This window comes from Notechis scutatus, chromosome 6 (genome assembly GCF_049901735.1).
Source record: "Notechis scutatus isolate UNSWTSFEM ecotype Mainland chromosome 6, rNotScu1.2, whole genome shotgun sequence".
Classification (NCBI taxonomy): Eukaryota; Metazoa; Chordata; class Lepidosauria; order Squamata; family Elapidae; genus Notechis; species Notechis scutatus.
In genome coordinates, this window is record NC_142014.1 from 51,252,917 (window position 1) to 51,268,560 (window position 15,644).

Genomic DNA, 15,644 nt, shown 5'->3' on the forward strand with positions numbered 1-15,644 from the left:
AATTGAAAGCTGAAATTGCAAAAGAGGACTTGAAGCTGATTCTGCTAAGGACTATGCATGAGAAGAGGCAAAGTCATCCAGACATGTCACATGAAAATATTTACTGGAGCATCTTTATGCAGTGATTAGGGGGAAACACAAGGATGAACACTTGTTTTGTTGCAATATTGCCATCTAGTGTCAGGCTATTAGAAATTAAAAAGGGCACATATTATTCATGTTCATTTCATTTGTATAGAACTGAAAGTACGGATTAAATGATTTTAGAAGAGGAGAAATGTGTATATGTGGAGGTGGAGGGAGAACAGAGTCCTTCCTTGTCTTATCTATCTGTACTGTAGCTCATAAGAAAAACTCTGTGCCTGGAAAATGATTCTACTGTAGGCGCTCAAGGGTAAAAATGGCCAAAGGCTAATTATCTTTAAAAAAAAAATAGCAGGGGAAACAGATTCAAGTCAGGCAAGGAGTGAGCCTGCGTGTTTCCTCAGGCTGATTATTCTATTTATTTTCTATCCCAACTTTCTACCTAAAAAGCACCTAAAATGTATAGCAAATACAAGCTTGTAAATAAAAAATTATTCAAATTCTTACTATTTGCAACTTGGCAGGTATAGTTAAAGGAAGGTTTTAATTGCTTTCCTGGGGATGGATAAAGTAGGGGCGTAATAATCTTAGTTGGGAATAGTGTATGAAAAGCTTGTCCTAGCCCTTTCATGCCAATCTTACTGCCTTATCAATGCCACCCTGAAATAGACAGAATTGTCCCTCAAATAATTAGGCCCAAAAGAATAAATTTCCATTATTATTTACTGCATTATTATTCTTAACACAGAATACCATAAAACTGTTTTAAGAATTGCATTATTATTCGTTATATAGAATCTCATAAAATTATCAAAGTCAATGCTTTTTCCTCAAAATCACAAGGCGTAAGTGTTCGTTGTCTTTGAACTTTGATTGCATTAAACAGTATTTGGAAGCACTTTGAGTAGCTGAAATTGTCAACAATTGACAGCCACATAAATCATAAATATGTTCAATTCTTAAGAGAAAATATCTTGTGTAAAGATATCGGATCACACCTTGATAACCATGCCTGAACTACTGCCGGTACCTTTACTCTGAAATCTTGCAACTCCCATCTACCCACTCAGTTGCACAAGCTTAGCTTTCTGGGCAAGTCTCCTTTCAGAAAAGGAGAAATCTGCAAGGACAACTCTTTAAAAACCATTTTCTAGAGCTCAAATAGAACAAATAAAAGTGTTCTTATTTCTATGAAGGAATGAAGATGAACAATTCTAGTAAATTCTAAACAAGAACTGCTTTGGTCCTATTGTTTGAGGTACCTTATAGTTTTATTGGAAACTGACCAAATAATTATCATAATGAAAACTGACTCTTGGTATTCTCTCCTGCTTTAGCCTTCTATTTGCAGACACATACAGTTCTCGATTTACATGACTGGCATCTAAGTTCCTTCATATTTTAAACAATTTTGTTTGATACTTAAGATTAATGCACTATTGATTACTGATACTTTAGAGAAAGTGAATAAATCCTTCATAATCAGAAACTGTATAATTTATACAAAATATTAATATACTATTTTCTACATTGTTTTAAATGATGATTCAGATATGAAATATTTGTTGTAAATTGCTTCAGTATTTGAGAGAGGGGCATAAGCTGCAGCATTCTGCATCTGTGCTGTCCACATGTTTCAAGGAGAGTATTGGATTTTTTAAAATTCCCAGGAGTAGTAGTCATTGTGCTTATATTTCTTGTGTACTCATGCTATATATAAATGTGAAGAAAGGCAAAATGAAGGAAATCTTTGTATCATAGCCTACTTAAAATTCTAGCAACAGATCAAAACATTACTTTCAGTTAGTGGATTAGGCATACAATATATTGGTAGTCACAATATTTAAATTTAGTAGAATATACTTTTAGTTTATTTTTTTGAGAAGGAAAAATATACTAACATAATTCAATACAATCAAAATGTTACATTTTAAACAAAAACATTACAAAAAACACTTTAGCAGAGACTTTAATATATTCAGAAAATCCAGCCCTATTTCACACTCATAATCTTAATTGCATCCTTTAAAAAAAGAAACAAATAAAAATGGATATCATATATACTTTGATCACTTAAATGTTACTTCCTTTCCAGAACAGTTTAAATCAGAGGTAGGCAATCTATATTTTCTACATAATTAAACATTTCCATAATCAAAATCTCTATGTATAGTGTTATGATTTATGAGAATTATATTACCTGAATGATATCAGACTGCCTACCTGTGCTTTAAACTTTTTCACTTGCCATTCATTAAGCTTTTGCATATTTTGTAAAAAAATAGGATTAGAGTATTTGCAGAAATAACAAATATAGCATGATATAATTTATCTCAGCTTTTTAATGGTAATAATCTTGTTGTGGTGCTTTTATTCAGAATTCAATGTTTACATACGCATATATATATATATATATATATATATATATATATATATATATATATAAATTGCTCTTCATTCACTACAAACTAGACATACGAAAGAGAAATGCAGATGTTGAAAGTATACAGCAACACAAGTACACACTTTTAATATTAAAATTATTCATTTTTATAGTTTGTCTAATTTCCCCCTGATGATACATGGGACTAAAAATATTCTATTAGAAAATAGGAAGAATTTAAACTAAATGAATTAAAAAAAAACATCCTGTACCCACGATACATAATTTCATGTTATTACATTAAAGATAGCTGATTACTTGCAACATTGTGAAATTTTGAAATTTCCTTAAAAACTTCTTACCTCCACTAAATTGTTTTTTTATTGTTCTTTCAAATCATGGAGTTTGCATGCAACTGTTTTCAGTACAAAATATTAATGTAGGACAAACTGAGTTTTCAAATCTATATTATATTCTGCCCAAGTTTCCAAAATAGTCAATTAGGTGGTAAAGCATTTTGAAATACTACTCTGCCATGAAAAATCGGGCAACTTTTCCATTTATTAAAATGTGATTAGAGCAGGAATATAAGTGCACAAAATGCGAGGCATAAGTCCAATTTCTTATACTTAAATGTTAGCAATTTAATTCAAGATATAATACATGGTAATTTGCTGCATATTGATGAAAGGTGCAAATTAAGGCAAAATGCAGAGGTTCTTTGATTTTGAAATCACCATATATGTTTGTCAATGAGATTTAATATGTGAGAAAACTGCCAGTTAACTTTTGCTCTCAAACGAGTTTGCTTTCAGTACTATGTTACTATGAATAAATTCAGTAATCAAAGAAATAACTTTCATCACAATTCTTAACCCTAGAGATTTAATTAAATGTTTTTAAATAAAGAGCATTACAATCCAAACTCAACATTTAATTTTGTTTTGATATTTAACGTGTAAAAAAATTACCTTAAGCCATGCTACATTAAAACTTATTACACAAGTTTGCAGAGATTGTAATGGAAGCACCTATAACTCCATGAGGACTGAGATTTAATATTAAAGTGTATTTACATATTTGTAATACAAATGCAATATTCCAATAATGTTAATTAACCACCATATTTCCGACACTAATATAACATTCATTTTTGGCTATTTTGAAATCTACTAAGTGTTTTTTCAATTAAGGTTTCAAAGCTCAAGTAAATGATCCCAGTTCAGCCAAAATAAAATAAAATAAAGCTACCTTTCTTCCAGCTTCATTTGTCTTATTTATGAATTTAGATAAAATTCATAATTAATAAAGTCCCATAGCAAGAAAGATGTACCTAATGGACCAAACATGGAAGGAAATAGTGTCTTTTTTGTTATTGGATTCTAAATGTTCACCAGAAATATGATAAAAAAATTTAAACTTTCGCATCAAAAGCCATAAATGAATCCAAACTAATAAAATTAGGATTCCTAAGAATGGCTATAGCATGTTAACATACCTATGTTCTCATTTTTATCGTTTGTTATCTGTTTCACCTATGACCACACACAAACATAATTTTTACGATGCATTTATATTGCAAAGGAAAGGAGGCAGAAATATGAAGGATGTCCATGCCTCACAAAGTCATTTAGGCTATGAGCGCCTATTCCATTAAAATTACCTGAAATTTTATTAATTTCAGTAATCTCTTAACTGCATTTGACATTATGATGTTGGTATTTTTAAGATACTACAGGTGTCAACATCTGCAGATAAAAACATTTCTTCAGCAACCATTTAAAATTACAATGGCACTGAATGCAAGGGCACATGACCCATGCCTGAAGTTATATAACCGTTGAAGTGCCCCCATGGTCATAAGATCAAAGTTTGGGTCTTTTGCAGTCCAGCCACACTTAACGACTGCAAGGGCGCTGCAACTACCAGCAAGCACTTCTCTCTTCTCCCTTTAGGCCCACTGCCGCCCTGTTTCGCTGCCTTGGCTGATCTTCACCACCATCTTCTTGCTCCTACTGCTCAGGAAGCATGCCTGGCCTCCCTGCTGGGCCATATGGGGCTAATTTTGTGCTGCAAAAAAGAAAGGGAAGCAGAAAGCACCTTTGTCTAGAGCTCAAAGCCAGCCCCAATCCTGCCCAGAGCTCTTTGAAACTGAGCTGCAAGACAAAAAGGTGTCGCTTGTTTTCTTTTTCTCAGTGCAAAGCAAACCCCAAGTGCTCCTAAATGGGGCTGGAGCTGACTTTGTGCTGGGAAAAAGTGCTTTCACCTTTTTTTTTTCTTTTTTCCCTGTGCAATACCATCTCCCAAATAGCTTCTGGGACGAGAATTCAGAAGCCTCTCTGCTCTGGGGTTGAAAACCCTGCCTGGATTTTGACACAGACGATTTTCAGCTCCACTACAGAACATTTTGGAGGAGGGATTCCAAAAGATCACGAGACTAGCGCTAGCTTGGAAAACAGCACGAGGAAGCCTCTGTGAGAAGGCTGCATCTCACATAAGGTGGGCACACCTGTCAGCAGCTGGAGGAAAAATGGCAAAGGTAAGCGGGGCACTCTGCATGCACTGGTGGGCTATATGGGCAATAAGGCTTCCCAAATCTCACGGCTTTGCCTGGGCTTGTGAGCCAGGTGAGTAGTGAGGTTTTCATGGATGGCTGCCACTCAGTGTCACTGCAGCACCCCCCAAACTCATGGTTTGCCTGGCCCTCTCAGGGTTTCCTCACTTCAAGGCAACCTGCATTCCTTACCTGGGAGTGATTAACAACTGCAACTGGGAATGCTAGCATCTCAGTCATTGAGCAAAGCTGTCATGCTTAATGACAGCTGCATTCAATGACCAAAATTCCAATTGTGGTTGTAAGTCAAGGGTTACCTGTATGGGGAATGCCAGAAGCTTCTATGCCTACAAGTGCAGACCTCTGACTGTTGATAAATGTTTGATTGATAGTTGTGGATGCAGAGCTAAGAAGCAATTTTGTATCTTTCTTCTACTTTCTGCTTTAGGCAAACTGCTTGTATAACTTGTCTTTAGAGTTACGACTAGAACAGGGAATAAAAAATTCATCATTAAGTGATACACTCATTAAGAGATGTATCATGTGACTGCACCTGATTTTACAACCTTTGTTGCTGTGGTTGTTAAAGCAAGACAACCCCTGCTGGTTTCCCCAATGACTTTCCTTATCAGAAGTCAGCTGGAAGGGATCACATGACTTTGGGATGCCATGAATGTTGAAAGTGTGACACAGTTGCCAAGCACCCTGGATTGCAATCATATGACTAAGGGAATAATTGTTAAGTGCAGGGACCAGTCATAAGTCACCTTTTTCAATTGCAATTTTAAATGAATGGTCATGTCAAAGACTACCTGTACTGTAATTAAAAACTGTAAAGGATTTGGATGTAAATGCATTTCACTTGTGCATTGAAGAAAAGAACTGTTAAAATGCAATTTGATTTGATTAATTTGAAGCTAAAATTTGGGGATTGTATATCAAAAACAAGAAAACAAAATACCCAAAGCAAAAATATTATGAGTATTAAAGTGCAGCATCAGTTACTTTTGGTTATTCAAAGAATATTTTTCTAAAAATTTTAAAATATATTTGCAAGCTTTCCTGCTCATTCTCTTCCACTTTCTACATCTAAATATTTGATTATTCCAGACAGCAAAATACAATATAGCTCAAAAAGGACATGGAAAAATGCCAATAAATATATACTGTACTTTTAAAAAGCTACCAATTTCGCTGATTTTTTGCAATCATACAAAATGTCAACAAAGATAGCATAGATTAAATATCAAAGCTCCGAGAAGCTTCAGAATTCACAATATAAGATAAATGTCTCATCAACTATTTCTTGAATGAATTATACCAAACTGAGAGACTATCAAAATTTTACACAAAATCTGTACAGAGATCACAGAAAACTGCAAAATCTCCTTTAAGACAAACCAAAGTAGAAGGTTCACACAAATATTCAATATTTTTTTTTAAAAAAATACTATGCTATGCCTTCTCAAAAGAATTATTTAGGAATATTAGTTTATAATTTTTAAAAATGTTAAAATAGGTATATGGATAAAATTGAATTAAAAGGGATATGTTATTCTCCACAGTTGTCATTGAAATGATAAATATAGACAAAATGGTAAAATATTGTTTTTGAATTGATACTGAATGTAAAAAAGCAAAGGGAAACCAATGGCTAAACTAGCTAAATAAAATGACTAAAACTCCCAGTATCACTAAACCTCTTTTGTCAAGAAACTCAAATATTTGGTAGCTGGTATTTAGCAAAGAGTGCAATTTTTTTTTTATCTGTAATGGCAATGTTTTATATAGAAAGAACCCTATGACATACATTGTTTTAAATATTTTTAAAATATTTTTCTTCTTACAGTCTTTCATTTGAAATCATAAGGAAAACTGAGGAAAAAAGATAATGCATGGCAGGCATGGTAAACTCTAAAAACACACATTTCCTACCAAACAAGTAAAACAACGCTAGGAGACTTTTCTCTCTATTTTGTGAATTCAAATTTATTTAAGAAATGTTTTGCAATTTTGTCTAGAATGCCATGAAAATCACTTATTCCTATATTATTTCATGAATTTTTCACCCCAGTACTTAGAATAAATTTCATAACATGTGGCTATTCAGTGGCAGGTGAATAAAACCTGAATACCCATATAAAACTCATTGTTGCCTACAAATTTTTCCTATTGTCTACCGTAGATCATACCAGTTTGTAAAGGAACTGGTAACAAAAGAGTTTTCTCATCTGCTATACTGCCTTCATTTTCCATTACTTATTTGGATATATAATACTAAGAATTACATCAAATGAAGAATATATTTCTCTGCCACAATGGAATTACCAAGAAAGAGTTACAAAAGATGGTGGGCCTATTTGTGCTTATAATCTATACCTATTCTCTTAATTTACTTTCTCTTCATTTTCCTAAATTTGTTTTTGAATTGGGACAATGTCATTTCTAACAAAATTCAGAAATGTTATATAACTTCACATAATTTTGTAGTTAAATATAAAGTGATTATAAGACTTCCAAGCAACTAACAAGCAAGTCAAATACTGCAATTTTCCTGCTGTATAGATATTTTTATAGCATGGTATTCAAACATAGTATGTTACACTACTGAAGGCTTATATGTGCAGGCCATAAATAATTAATAGTATTTCTGCTACTGAAGATTTTTAGTGACATAAATATATACAATATCATTTGACATATTCCTACAACCTTTGCTAGATTGTATTATATTGTTCATTCATGAAATCTTCACAAACTATAGCCAAAGAATGTAATGAATATCTAACATATAGATTATTATAAGCTGCATTTGTATGATAGTAAGTAAAGTTATTAGAAATCTGGCACCAAATGCAAGTTATAAGAATTTGCAGCACAGTCTTTAGAAAAGCATGAGATAAGATTGATATTATGATTACTTGGTTCTAATTTATATAAATTTTCTCAGATTTTTACAGTCCACTTTCATAGAATTTGAAACAGCATCTTTATTTTCTTATTAATTAGAAACAATCAAACCTGCATTTTAGGAAAGACAAGTTCTAGCCTACCTTGGTTGTCCTGGAAAGCTAAGCAGGATCTTGTTAGGATCAGAACTGCAAATTACCAAGGAATACGAAGTCTAAGCTAGCCTGAGAAGCAGAAACAATATTCTGTATTGCTACCATGAAAACTGTGGATAAGTCCATGAAATCGCCAGGAGGTGGGTTCAATCTGAATAAGCTTTTACTTTACCTTTTGAAATATACTAGAAACAGCAATGTTCATCTCTTATATGCTTTTTAAATAACTTAAACTGAGTGATCACCATTAATAAATCCAACTATGTATTATTTTGACATACCACAACTTACTGTAGATTACAACTCTAATTTCCACAGAGTTGTAATTCCCATATCATCATTCGACTTTTGCTATGTGGTTTATCAACTATTTCTACAACTTCACAGGCATGTGTCAGAATTACATTTCATTATTCTGTATGATATTATTATAATTCTAAATTAAACTTTTATGAAGGTCACAAATTCTTTAGGAAATATAAAGAAAGATGACAAGTAATTCCATTATTATTATTTGCAGTTCAGAAATCCAAAAAACTACTTCTCCTTTGATGGGCTAGTACAAACTGATTCACTGAATAAAGAAAATTAGACACTGAGTTCTCATCTCTCTCCATCTCCATTTAAAATAGAGAAAACGTGGACCAAAATTATTGCATCTTGCATCTTTTAATCTGTCCTTTATTAATTATAATACTAGTTTTTTTTATTAAATAGCTATAAGCTAAAAGTATGTTTAGAAAAACAAGGACAAACTGCACTACATTTATTACAAAGAGCATACTGTGAAAATGCATCAGCTCATCAGCACAATAATCTCACAAGAGTGTCATCAGATGTTGGGAAGGAAAAATGCTAACTTAGAAATCATGGGATGCTTGCACAAATCTATCTTATCTCTCCTATCCGCGGCTCTCATGAGTGAAATAAGACCTAATGTCAACGTTTATGAATGACAAAAATAGCTACCAACATTTGATAATATGCAGTGCATTTCAGGTGCTTGTTTTTTTCACTGATTGGATATTGAATTGGATATTGATATTGGATATATTCTGGTCCATTTCTTATATTTTCTGTTTCAACAGTATTATTACTTAGCAATGTTTAGAGGCAATATCAATACCCCTTTTCTAGATTAAAACAGAATGTTTAATTTTTTTATTTAGTGAAGTGATTTTCAATTAAAACTTGTTCTTTCCTCCTAAGAGTTACCTTGCAAAGCTATGGCTTGCCCAGGCTATTTTCCGAATCACAAGCACCATATGTGGTTGAAAAGAAATAAACAATGTACTGCAAATTGCCTCAACAAGGAAAAGAGCAGTACAAAGGGAAGTGTAGAACTAGAGACCTTCGTCTTTTCATCATGCTCAGCCCTTTAGGTAGTTCAAGGAGATACTTGCAGGGAAGCAGTCATCAGATGATTTTTTGTAGAATACCTCATATGTCTCACTGTTCACTTTGATGGCAGGTGGTTTCATATGTAGTTTTTAGTTTCTTTGTGATTTTAAGAGTCTTTAAAGATGCATCATTCGGAATCGGATAAGTCACTTTAAACAAAGCAAAGCAAGAATATAACTATTTATAAGACAGTACTTCGTTACATTGCACTTCCAGTGATGTCACCTACTATTTTATAGTATCTTTTCATTTATTGAAGGAATTTTAAACTAACAATGAAGTGCAACCAATTGCACCAAGAAAAAGATAATAAAAAAGAACAATTTCTCATAATCGCATAAAATCAAACATTCACTTCTATTGAGGAACAGTATTAAAATTTAAAATAATTGTTGATCCATATCTGACACTAGCTATTGGTATGAGAATTGTAGATTTTTCTATGAAACAGATTGAAAAATAATACGTACATCAGAAGATAACCATTGGCACATGCAGATTAGATTATTCTAAAATAAAAGTAATAACCCAAACATTATCTTTCATTATGTCTAAAAGCCAATTCAAACATTTAGCTTCCTTCTCTCCTTGATGCTGCATTATAAAGAGGAACTCTAAAAAAGGGGTTGCTTTTTAATAAATACAATTATATCTATATTTGCTATACAGGTAGTCCTCAACTTACAACCACAATTGAGCCCAAAATTTATGTTGCTGAGAAATTTGTTAAGTGAGTTTTGCCCCATTTTATGACTTTTCTTGCCAGTTGTTAAGTGAATCGCTGCAGTTGTTAAATTAATAACATGGTTGTAAAGTGAATCTGGTTTTCATATTGACTGTCTGAAGATCGCAAAAAGGGATTACTATCAAACTACTTGCAAGAAGGTGGAACTTTTTCTTATATTGAACAATAAGCCCTTTGTAAAGAATTGCTTTAAAAGATTTAAAATAATTTCTATACTCATGCTACTTTCACAGCATAGTTTACAAATCATTATCTTTTAAAACTTTTAATTAAAGTAACAAAACTGAACTCTTTGAAAAATGAAGTAAGTATTTTGCTATATCATATGTATCTGGTATTCAAGAGCCTTGGAATCATATAGCCATCATTTATGTTACCTTAAAAAAACTAGCACAAATGAATAAGAGGTAATTATTGTGAGTTGAGATAAATATCCAGGTTTTCCAACTTCCAAAGGTACTTTTAATATCCAAAATAAAATCTCAATAGCATTGTTCCTATAGAGCAGGGATCTTTCAAACTTGACAGCTTTAAGACTTGTGGACTTCAACTCCCAGAATTCCTCCTCCAGTCATGTTAGCTCAGGAATTCTGGGAGTAAACTATAGAGACTAAAAATAAATAACTTGGGTCTGAAATATATACTTTCCTCAATATAGTATTAGAAATTGTGTTAATTATTTCAGATTGCTTTATACTTTTGTTAATGAATAAGGGAACAATTCTCATGCATCATTTATTCCACATTATACAATATGTTATAAAGCAAAATAAAATAACTGTTGCATTAAGTATTTTCTTTCCAATACCAGAATCGGTTTAGCAAACCCAGACAAGCTTGATTCATCAAATTAGCCTGTTTTATTACAAATGTCAAGCTCTGTAAATGTGTTGCTGTTTAAAAATATTAAAAGTGACATATTACAAAATGACATACTCCAACACAAAAATAAAATCTGATCAAGTTGTGTTAGCAGATGCATAGATTTGGTTAAATTACAACAAAAGTGTCTTATTATTTCTATAAATCTTTATAGAAAACTAAATAATTCACAGGACTAAATACAGTAAGGGAAAGAGTTTGCTTACAAGGATCCATATCTGCTCTCATATTTAGAGACAATAGTCTTGCATTTTCCCACTTCCTTCCGTAGTTCTGCAACTTCGGTCCTCAAGGCTGTGTTCTCCTTCTCCAGAAAAGCAGCTCGGATTGTGATCTGATTCTCTTTTAGGCGCCGAGCATCCCGAGATCGTTTGGCTGCCACATTGTTTTTCTTTCGCCTTGTCCAATATTTTTCATCCTTATGTGGAAATAATCAGGTTGACAGTTTAGTATTTAGCAGATATTTCATTGATTTGTGATTTATTATTTTGTTTTTCTTATGACCAAATATGACTGGACTTTTTGCAAACTACTACCCACAGTTGTTGTTATCCATGCTAGAGTAACCTTCAGATTAGGCTACCACAATGAAGTGCAGAAGGCTACATACAAGTGAAGATTACTCAGAAATATGGTCCAGAATATTATGATGTAACTGATATGGAAAAATGGGAATAGGAACTGACTAAAAATACTATGGTTGACCATAAGTAGTCAGGCAAAAATACCACACCAATTGTTAAATTAAAATGAAAAAATTAATTTTCTGACTACCTTTCAACTAATGGCAACTTTTGTTCATCTACATGAGAAGACACTAATTCTAGTATGGCATCACAATGCTCTCAAAATCAATTTATAAATCAACTGAATTGAATTGATAAAAATCAGATTGTGCCTTTATTGGATTTTTATCCCACCTTTATTACTTTATAAGTAACTCAAGACAGTGAACCTATCCAGTGTGCCTTCCTCCTTCTGTTTTTCTCACAACAACCCAGTGAGGTGGATTGGACTGAGGAAGAGTGACTGGCCCAAAGTCACCCACCCATCTCATTCCTAAGATGGGAATAGAACTTATATCTCCTGGTTTCCAAGCCAGCACCGTAACCACAATACCAAACTAGCTCTTGCCTTTTAATTCCATCAAGGACCTTTAGGAAGGTGAATTTAATTTCTGATTAATATCTAGCTACTGGTAAAGCTTAGACATACAAATTGAATATTGTCCTTAATTTGGGAAAGGAACAGTCACTTCCCTCAAAGAGGTTGGCTTTCATATTGATTCATTCAACAAACTGGTAAGCTTTGCTTAGAACAGAGAAGAAAGAAGAAAAGCAAAAGGAACAAGATGGAAGAAACCCACATGATTTTTCTTCATCTTCTCCACAAGTTTATTCACTAAAACCCAAAAACTTATTCTGAGGTAATACTCAGTGGAGAATCAGCTTGATGTAGTAATTAAAAGTACTGGGTTAGAAACCGGGAGACTGGTCCTGTCTTAGACATAAGTGCAACTAGGTGACTCTGGGTCACTCTGTCTCAGCCCAAGGAAAAAGACAACTGGAAACTTGCAAAAATTGTTGCAAAGGAAATTGCTAGAACTCATTCATGGAGGTGCTAAGAGTCAAAACAGACTTGGGTAGGTGAGTAAATAAATACATTAACTAGGTTGACTGCATTGATTTTAATTCATTTTTGTATCAAAAGATTTAGCTTAATTAATATAAGGAAGTTTTCATTATAATCTTCCCTATATACACTATACATCTTGTGCTTCAGGTTGTATACAAGATTGGTAAACCTTTTATAGTTGTGGAAATTACTATTCTTTTTTATTATTTTTCCAGACCCATCTCCCCCCACCACCCTCTATTTTCTTGAAGCTGAACTGCAGCAGAAAATCCTGGATAGAAAAGCAAAGAATTCTTCAGAAGGATAGATCAAGGGACAACAGGAGGTTCAGCTTGACTAGTTGCAGTTTATAATATTTATCTTTTACTGGGGAAGCCTTAGAAAACGTTTTATATTATTCTCCTTCTGGATTTCCACAATATGAAACAAATGAAACAAAGTATCCTTGATTAAATCCTTAGCAATGTTATTAAATTACATTCTGGGGACAAGAAGATGGTAAATTGCCATTCCTCAAGAAATTCACACTAAATCCACCAGAATTTTACAACAAATAATCTGCTGATTAAAAAGACTCAATTGTGGGAAACTCCAGTGGCATACTTGAAAATGTACTTTGCAGCCAACAAACATGATTTCAAATACTTCTGAAATACGATCATTCATCTACACAATAACAGAATAAACACAATTACCTTTTGATTTTCTGGGACAAAGACTTTCTTGGCTTTTTTAATCATAGGCTGTGGTTTCAAGTCCTCTTCAGCAAACTTGTGCTTTCTAGGATTAAAGAGCTCTCCACCAGGCACACTGGACAGCACTAAATCAGCAGGGTCAGGGTTGAAATTCACATCAACCTCAACACAATCTGGATCAACAGGGCTAGGAGTCAATCTTTCCTCATCATCTGGAGAGGACTCTGGAAAAAGGAAGACAAATTTAATAGTGAGCAGCATGAAGAAGATAACTACGATTAAACAGAAATATTAAAAGGGCCCCTTATTCAATGTATCATAAGTAGGAAAGAAGGAAACTGGTAAAATATTTTCCTCTCCTTCACTATTCAGTCTGAAACCCAGTGATAAAAGCCTTTAATATAGCAGCATATAAGGCAACATATATTAATACTAATCAAACAAGACAGATTTGACAATCGTTCTTCATTCTACATTCTTCACTTATTTGAATTAAAACAACATATTGCCAGCAAAAAGTAGCATACATAGTGCTACCACTTGTTTACATAATATTAATAGAATCAATAATGGGAACCAGTGAAATATTAGTTGTTCTTCCTTGTAACTTGCTGTGAATTTATGTGTTGTTAGATTGTGTATTACTGACCTTCCCATTTCTAAATTCAGGTTTAATTTTGCATGACAAGCAAATTGCTCATTCTAATCATTTCATTATTTTTCTGATTTCTGCATTGCAATTAAACTAATAACCCAGTTAGGCAATGTGGGCAACCTTTTTTTTGTACAGCATCCTTTATAACCCCTTAACATACCTGAATTTTTGGTAGTTTCTGATAGATTGAAAACCACTGTGGAAGATGATGCAGATGGAGTGGTAGCAACAGTGGCAGATTCTTTTCCTTCCAGTTCAGCCACAGGCAGGAGGGGATTCTGATTCAGATCTAGATGAGCAGGACTGGAAGGGATTCCATTTTCCAACAGGAATTCATCAAGATCCATATACTCCAGATGAAAAGACTCCCCATCATAAGGAATAGTTTTATCCCAAATGGGAGGCATGAGGGAGGCAGAGACTGCCATTGTACTTGCAGCTGCTGCTTCATCTTCTTCAAGTTTTTCCTTCTTCTCTTTATCTAGAAGAAAATAGAATGATATTAGTCTAATGCAGAACTATATTTAACCATTTCTTTTTATATGATGATCCAAGAACTGGAACCATTTGCTGTATCAATCCTACAGATGAGAGCACCTAGCTGACCATGGCTGATTCCCCCAAAAGCTAGTAGACTCCGAACTGGTGCCAAAACAACTTACATGGAGATTAGCCAATTTGAACTTGCTGAAGAAATCTGATCAGTCACCTTTGAGTATATGAACCAACAGAAAATAAAGTTGAAAATTTTTTCTATATTAAATAGCTCATTTAATATGCAAATAATAATGTATGAAATATGTGATAAAATGTTCATTTCTAAGTACTAATTTTAAGACGTAAAAATGCAAAGATGCATAAAAGTTGCAAATCAATACCAAAGGTCAGTTATCCCTCTGTTTTCAACTAATTGTATTCTTAGTTAAGTAGATATAGGACTGGCTCAATAAAAAAAGGCATATCTTAATTTAACAGAATATTTTTTCTGCATTATTAGCACCAGAATTTAGTTCTTAATACGGTATAATAGCAAGAGCACTTAGACTTATATACCGCTTTATAGTGCTTTACATCCTTCTCTAAGTGGTTTACAGAGTCAGCATACTGCCCCCAACAATTTGGGTCCTCATTTTAACCACCTCGAAAGGATGGAAGGCTGAGCCAACCTTGAGACTGGTGAGCTTGGAAAAATGTAAAATGCAAAATAAACTATAAATGTTAAGATATTAATTCAAAAGAATATGAATTTCAAAAATGTAATCTTATTTCAAACACATATACCAAAACAGAAATGAGCAATAAGATAAAACATTATATTTTCAATATCAAGTCCACAATGCTGCTGTTTCTTTAGAAGAGGGTATCAGAGTTACTTTCATATAAATGAATATTTAAAACAAAGATTTGGTTATTGAGGAACAAAGTGTTGACAATTAAATCACCCACTAACGTTTGCTGCTGAGTTTAACTATTACTTACTACTTTCTTCTCTTGGTTAAAAAAAAAAAGACTAATTCAAAGCATTTAAAAAGAAAATACATGTAA

General features: G+C 33.1%; 1 protein-coding gene across 4 annotated transcripts in view; it reads right to left on the reverse strand.

Annotated features, from left to right (window-relative positions):
- TEF (TEF transcription factor, PAR bZIP family member) overlaps positions 1–15,644 on the reverse strand; it is a 46,660-nt gene that overhangs the window by 18,496 nt on the left and 12,520 nt on the right. For 2 of the 4 annotated variants that reach the window (XM_026694804.2, XM_026694802.2), the window contains exons 2-5: positions 14,260–14,580; positions 13,445–13,668; positions 11,321–11,532; positions 1,927–9,636 (exon numbers count right to left, since the gene is read on the reverse strand). In XM_026694804.2, coding sequence (XP_026550589.1) covers positions 9,615–9,636; positions 11,321–11,532; positions 13,445–13,668; positions 14,260–14,580 — 779 coding nt within the window. In that variant the 3' untranslated portion in view covers positions 1,927–9,614. Of the gene's footprint in view, positions 1–1,926; positions 9,637–11,320; positions 11,533–13,444; positions 13,669–14,259; positions 14,581–15,644 lie in introns of those variants that run through there. The other 2 variants (XM_087968263.1, XM_087968262.1) reach the window with 1 other exon arrangement.